The sequence below is a fragment of the Penaeus vannamei genome, chromosome 35 (genome assembly GCF_042767895.1).
Source record: "Penaeus vannamei isolate JL-2024 chromosome 35, ASM4276789v1, whole genome shotgun sequence".
In the NCBI taxonomy this organism is placed as follows: domain Eukaryota; kingdom Metazoa; phylum Arthropoda; class Malacostraca; order Decapoda; family Penaeidae; genus Penaeus; species Penaeus vannamei.
Window position 1 is genome coordinate 26,451,101 of NC_091583.1, and position 6,675 is coordinate 26,457,775.

General features: G+C 47.9%; 1 protein-coding gene across 1 annotated transcript; it reads right to left on the reverse strand.

The window, feature by feature from the left end:
* Positions 1-1,095: 1,095 nt before the first annotated feature.
* Positions 1,096-6,223, reverse strand: LOC138859370 (uncharacterized). The gene is made up of 3 exons (XM_070114184.1): positions 6,031-6,223; positions 5,817-5,908; positions 1,096-2,442 (listed from the first exon to the last, which is right to left on the reverse strand). The coding sequence occupies exons 1-3, from the start codon at positions 6,221-6,223 to the stop codon at positions 1,096-1,098; spliced, it is 1,632 nt and encodes a 543-aa protein (XP_069970285.1).
* Between the last annotated feature and the right edge of the window lie 452 nt (positions 6,224-6,675).

Here is a 6,675-nt window from a genome sequence, read left to right on the forward strand (position 1 = left end):
TGTGTTTTGTATATGTGTGTGTAATCAAGAGGTTATTATCAGTATCATTACCAATATATTATATTTTTAATTCTTATTATTATTACCATTACTATTATCATAATTATTGGCACTACTGTTATTGCTATTATCATAATCATCTTCATTATTATTATCTTTACTATCATTATCATCAACATTAGCATCTTTATTACAACTACCATTATTATGCTCGTTATCAGCATTTCCTTAGTGGCATAACTATTACTAAATATATCTTTAGATTAGTATTAGTACTAGTATTACCATCATTATTCTGACATAAATACCATTATCTTATCCTCATTGTTATCATCATCAATATGTTTATCATTATTATTACTAATAATGCTTACAATCATTACTTATTTTTCTCTTTCTCTCTCTCTCTCTGTTTATCTCTTTATCGCCCTTCTCCTTCTTTTCCTTGTCCTCCTCTTCTCTCTTTATCCTTCCTCCTCCCCTTTCCTCTCTTCTCTTGGCCTCCCTCCCCCCTTTCAATCATTCTAATGTCGTTCGGCTAATAAAATTCATTTTTTCCCCTTTCTCCTTCTTCCTTCTCTTCCTATTCCTTTTCCTTTTCCTCATCCACCTTCTTCTATTTCTACTCTTCCATCCCTCTCCTCATCCTCAACTTCATTCTCCACCTCCTTTTTTTTTTCTTCTTCTTCTTTCTCCTCCCCCTCCCTCTCCCCCTCTTCTTATATCTTATATATCTTTTTTAATGTATCCTCCCTCTCCTACTACTCCCCCTTCCTCCTCCTCCGTCAATTCCCCCTCCATTTCTTCACTCTTCTTCCTTCTCCTTCCATCACTTTTTTCGCTTCCTCTCCCTCCTCCTCCTCCTCCTCTTGCAGCTTCTTTTCCCCTCTCGCCCTCCTCTTTCTCCTCCTCCGCCTCTTCCTCCACCTCCTCCTCTTTTCCTTTCCTCTCCTCTTTCTCCTCCTCCTCCTCCTCCTTCCACCTCCTCCTCTTTTTCCATCCTCTCCTCTTTCTCATCCTCTTCTTTCTCTCTCCTCTCCTTCTATCCCTCTTCTTACACCTCTCTCCCCTCATCCGAATTCAGGAAAGTTGTATTCAAATTTCCTTGCACGAAGACTGCTGTGAAGTTTGGAGAACTCTCTGCGGAGGCTGGCTGTGGGAGGGGGGGGGGCGGGTGCTGTGAGCTGCGGGGAGATGCTGTGAAGTCTCGCGGGTATGCTGTGGGAAGGTATGAATGCTATGGAAGGTGATGGTATGCTGTGGGAAGGTATGAATACTTTGGAAGTTGGTGGTATGCTGTGGGGAGTGTGGATGGCTTGGAAGTTGGTGGTATGCTGTGGGAAGGTATGAATACTTTGGAAGGTGGGGGTATGCTGTGGGAAGGTATGAACGTCTTGGGAGGTGATGATGTGCTGTGGGGAGTATGGATGGCTTGGAAGTTGGTGGTATGCTGTGGGAAGGTATGAATGCCTTGGAAGGTGTTGGTATGCTGTGGGAAGTATGATGGCTTGGAAGTTGATGGTATGCTGTGGGGAGTGTGGATGCCTTGGAAGTTGGTGGTATGCTGTGGGAAGCTATGAATACTTTGGAAGGTGGGGGTATGCTGTGGGAAGGTATGAACGTCTTGGGAGGTGATGATGTGCTGTGGGGAGTATGGATGGCTTGGAAGTTGGTGGTATGCTGTGGGAAGGTATGAATGCCTTGGAAGGTGTTGGTATGCTGTGGGAAGTATGATGGCTTGGAAGTTGATGGTATGCTGTGGGGAGTGTGGATGCCTTGGAAGTTGGTGGTATGCTGTGGGAAGGTATGAATACTTTGGAAGGTGGGGGTATGCTGTGGGAGGTATGAACGTCTTGGGAGGTGATGATGTGCTGTGGGGAGTATGGATGGCTTGGGAGGTGATGATGTGCTGTGGGGAGTATGGATGGAATGGAAGGTGATGGTATGCTGTGGGGAGTATGGATGCCTTGGAAGGTGATGGTATGCTGTGGGGAGTATGGATGGCTTGGAAGTTGATGGTATGCTGGGGGAAGGTATGAATGCCTTGGAAGGTGATGGTATGCTGTGGGGAGTATGGATGGCTTGGAAGTTGATGGTATGCTGGGGGAAGTATGATGGCTTGGAAGTTGGTGGTATGCTGTGGGAGGTATGGATGGCTTGGAAGGTGATGGTATGCTGTGGGGAGTATGGATGGCTTGGAAGTTGGTGGTATGCTGTGGGAGGTATGAACGTCTTGGGAGGTGATGATGTGCTGTGGGGAGTATGGATGGCTTGGAAGGTGTTGGTATGCTGTGGGAGGTATGGATGCTTTGGAAGTTGATGGTATGCTATGGGGAGTATGAATGCTTTAGAAGTTGGTGGTATGCTGTGGGGAGTATGGGTGGCTTGGAAGTTGGGGGTATGCTGTGGGAAGGTAAGAATACTTTGGAAGGTGGTGGTATGCTGTGTGAGGTAAAAATGCTATGGAAGTTGAGGGTATGCTGTGGGTAGTATGGATGGCTTGGAAGGTAATGGTAAGCTGTGGGAAGTATGAATGCTTTGGAAGTTGACGATGTGCTGTGGAATGTAATGGTATGCTGTGGGGATTAGTATGTGTTGACGGGTTGAAGGCTTGTGAGTGTGACGAGTGTGATGAAAATCCTAAGAGATGCTGTAGAATGAGTGATTTTTTTCCAACATAAACTATAATAGACTGAGATACGGGAAAGAGAGAATGGGGGATGCTGTGAGAGTCGAGATCTGCTTATGATGACATCGATGCTGTACGATCTGTGCGATGCTGTTCGTCTGATATGCTGTTAGATATTTATGTGATAATGAGAGATATACATGATACGGTTTATCCTGAGACGCTGCGAGATCTGGGAGACGATTAGAGATAAGAGAGATGTCAGTTAGACTTGAGATATTGAGATGCTATTTAGAATATGACAGCTTCGGAGATACGAAAGATAACAAGAACCGGGAGATGATAATAGATAAGAGAGATGCTGATCAAACCCACGATGCTACAAGGCTAAGAGAGAGAGAGAGAGAGAGAGAGAAAGAGATAGATAGAGAGAGAAAGAAAGAGAGAGAGAGAGAGAGAGAGAGAGAGAATGTTACTTATAACTCGACATCCTCCACGCGAGATAAGGGAGATAACAGAGGACTCGACGGACGCCACGAGATCTGGAACACGGGCGCTACAGCATCCGACCCGAGATAATATCCCGAACACCGCTAGGATGCTTAGTGCACGGAAGGGATGGGATTTATGGCCGAGAAACTAGGTCATGGCTGTAGCTCGGGAGGCCAGGTCATAAGAGAGAGAAAGGGGGAGGGGGGAGAGAGGAGGGAGGGGGAGGAAAGGAGAGAGAGAGGAGGAGGGGGAGAAAGGAGGATAAGAAAGGGAGAGAGAGAGAGAAATGAGGGAGTAGGAGGGGGAGAGAAGAGAGAGAATGGAGGGAGAGAGGAGGAAGGGAGGAGAAGAAGAAGGAGAGATGAGATGAGGAGGGGGGAGAAGGAGGGAGAGAGAGAGATGAAGGGGGGGAGAAGGAGGGAGAGAGAGAGAGGGGAGGAGAGAGGAGGAAGGTGAGGAAAGAAAGGGAGAGATGAGGGAGGGGAGAAGGTGGGAGAGAGATGAGGAGAGGGAAGAGAGGGAGGGAGGGGGGAGAAGAAAGGGAAAGAGAGAAGAGAGAGAGGAGGGAGGGGGAGAAGGAAGGGAGAAAGAGAGAGAGGAGGGAGGAAGAAGAAGGGAGAAGAGAGAGGAAGGAGGAGAGAGAGGAGAGAGGAGGAAGAAGAAGGGGGAAGAGAGAGGAAGGAGGAGAGAGAGAGAGAGAGGAGGGAGGAGGAAGAAGGGGGAAGAGAGAAGAAGAAAGAGAGAGAGAGAGAGGAGGGAGGAAGAAGAAGATGGAAGGGAGAAGAAGAAAGAGAGAGAGAGAGAGGAGGGAGGAAGAAGAAGGGGGAAGAGAGAAGAAGAAAGAGAGAGAGAGAGAGAGAGGAGGAAGGAGAGGGGGAAGAGAGAGGAAGTAGGAAGAGAAGAGAGAAAGAGAGAGAGAGAGAGGAGGAGGGAAGAAGAAGAGGAAGAGGAAAGGAAGGAGAAGAAAGAAAGAGAGAGAGAGAGAGGAGAGGAGGAAGAAGAAGGGGAAGAGAGAGGAGAAGAAAGGAAGAGAGAGAGGATGGAGGAAGAAAAGAGAGAGAGAGAGAGAGGGAGGAAGAAGAAGAGGAAAGAGAGAGGAAGGAGGAGAGAGAGAGGAGGAGGAAGAAGAAGGGGTAAGAGAGAAGAAGAAAGAGAGAGAGAGAGAGAGGAGGGGGGGGGGCGAAACCGGGTCATGATGGAGGGTACGAACGAGAGAGGAAATGTAAATAAGGTGCGTGGAGAGAGATGAGATGAAGATGGGAGAGGCAGATTGGGTAAGAGCAAGCAGAGGAATGGTAATAAGATAGGAATAGGAAAAGGAGGAGGAGGAGGAGGAGGAGGAGGAGGAAAGAGAGGAGCGGAAGGGGCGCAGAATAAGGAGAGAAAGAAGAGGAGAAAGAGAGCAAAAGAAGAAGAGAATGGAGATCAAGAATTAAAAGAAGAAGAATAGGAACACTACAAAAAATAATAATAAAATTACCGAAACGAAAAGCAATAAAAAGGGGGAAGACAGACACCAGGAAACAAAACAAAATCAATAAAATCATAAACCTTCTTCAAGAACCCAAAATAGAAGGACTGAAGCGGACAGGGAATCTGATAAAAGAAGAAGAAAAAAAAAGCAGAAAGAGTTCTTATCTCGGCAATCGATGACGTAACACTCTGACGCGAGAAAAGTGATAACCCAGCTCGCTCTTCCTCCGAAGCCGAAGCCACAGCCAGCGAAGAAACAAATAGGAGAAGCGAAGTTTTTAAAGCCTTGTAAAACACCTTGGCGGTTAACCTTCCTCTTCCTTCTCTTTTCGTCTTCTTCTTTAGGTTATTTCTCTTCTTTTTTTCTTTCGTTTTTTTTTTTGTTTTTCGTTTTGTTGGTTTGTTTTTTGGGTGGTTTGTTTCTCTTCCTTTTGGGTCTTTCTCTCTCTTTCTTTCTTTCTTTCTTTCTCTCTCTCTTCTCTCTCTCTCTCTCTCTCTCTCTCTCTCTCTCTCTCTCTCTCTCTCTCTCTCTCTCTCTCTCTCTCTCTCTCTCTCTCTCTCTCTGCTCTCTCGGCTCTCTCTCTCTCTCTCCTCTACCTCCTTCGCTCTCTCGCTCTTTTTTACCTCTCTTTTCCCCCCCTCTCCCACATTCCCCCTTCCCCCAATCTCCTTTCACCTTCCACGTCCACCCCCCTCTTGCCCCCTCCCCCTCTCCTCTTTCACCTTCCATTCCACCTCTCTTCCCCCTTCCCCTCCCCTCTCCCCACCCCTCCCTCCCTCCCCCACCCCCTCCTACACGAAGCTTTCAGACGTCCAAACACTTGAGCGAAATACGAACCTACGCGACGAAGCTACCAGTGTACTTCCCTCCAACTCGAGCGGGTGTTAGTACTAATGGAAGTACCAGTGTCGATGCCGGTATCAGGGTAAGTGCTGCTGGATTTCAGTGTTGTTGGTGTGTTAGTGTGTTAGTGTGTGTGCGTGTGTGTGTGTGTGTGTGTGTGTGTGTATATATATGTAAATATATATATATATATATATATATATATATATATATATATATATATATATATGTGTGTGTGTGTGTGTGTGTGTGTGTGTGTGTGTGTGTGTGTGTGTGTGTGTGTGTGTGTGTGTGTATGTGTGTGTGTGTGTGTGTGTGTGTGTGTGTCTATGTGTGTGTGAGTTGGTACCAGTGCTTAGTAAGAGGGTTGGTACTAACGTGGGTACAAGAGGTGGTACTAATGTGAGTACAAAATTTGGTACCAGTGTCAGAACAAGAGTTGGTACCAGAGCTCAGTGGGAGAGTTAGTACTAATGTGAGTACAAGAGATGATACCACTGCGAGTGCTAGTGTTGGTATTACTGCTAGTTATCTGTGTCTTTTCTGTAACTGTTGACCCTAGTGCCAAAGTCAGTTTCAGTAATACCAATACCAGCCCCAATACCAGCTTCAGTACCAATACCAGCCCCAATACCCGCATCAGCCCGAACCCCAATACCAGCCCTAATACCAGCCCCAGAATCACTACCAGCCCCAGGTCCAATACCAACATCAACCCGAACCCCAATACCAGCCCCAGTACCAGCATCCTTCCGAACACCAGCACGAGCACCGAGTACCTTCATCACCCTAAGTGCCAGTGCCAAGTCCCACCTCGCCCTCCGAGGCACCGGCCGAAAAAGGGGGGGGGGGGCGAGGGGCTGCTCCCGGCGCCCTTTGTAACCGCCAGGCTCTCGTCGCGCCCTTTGTACCCCGCGGTCCGAGGAGACGGGGTTGCAATCTCATGCCCAGGAAGGTCTCATTGTGGAGAGGTCCCAAGGGCGCGAGGGAGAGACACTGGTTCCTGCGGGAGGGAATGGCTGAGGTAGGGCGGGAGGTGGGGGGGGGGGGAGCTGATCTGCATGAGGAGGGAGTACCTGGGGGGGGGTGGAGGGGCATCTGCATGAGGAGGAAGAGGAGTACCTGGGGGAGGGGAATATCTGTAGGAGGTGGGGATGGGGAATATCATGTAGGAGGGGGAGGGGGAATATCTGCAGGAGGGGGAGGGGGAATATCTGAGGGAGGAGGAACACCTGAG

What these genes read in the sequence shown, in the direction of transcription:
- LOC138859370 (XM_070114184.1), bottom strand. Translation starts at nt 6,223, where the DNA reads ATGAAGGTACTCGGTGCTCGTGCTGGTGTTCGGAAGGATGCTGGTACT. An exon ending in TGAAGCTGGTATTGGGGCTG is followed by an intron (nt 5,909 to 6,030) that starts GTATTGGTATTA and finishes TACTCACATTAG; the next exon opens with TACTAACTCTCCCACTGAGC. An exon ending in GTACCACCTCTTGTACCCAC is followed by an intron (nt 2,443 to 5,816) that starts GTTAGTACCAAC and finishes TACCTCACACAG; the next exon opens with CATACCACCACCTTCCAAAG.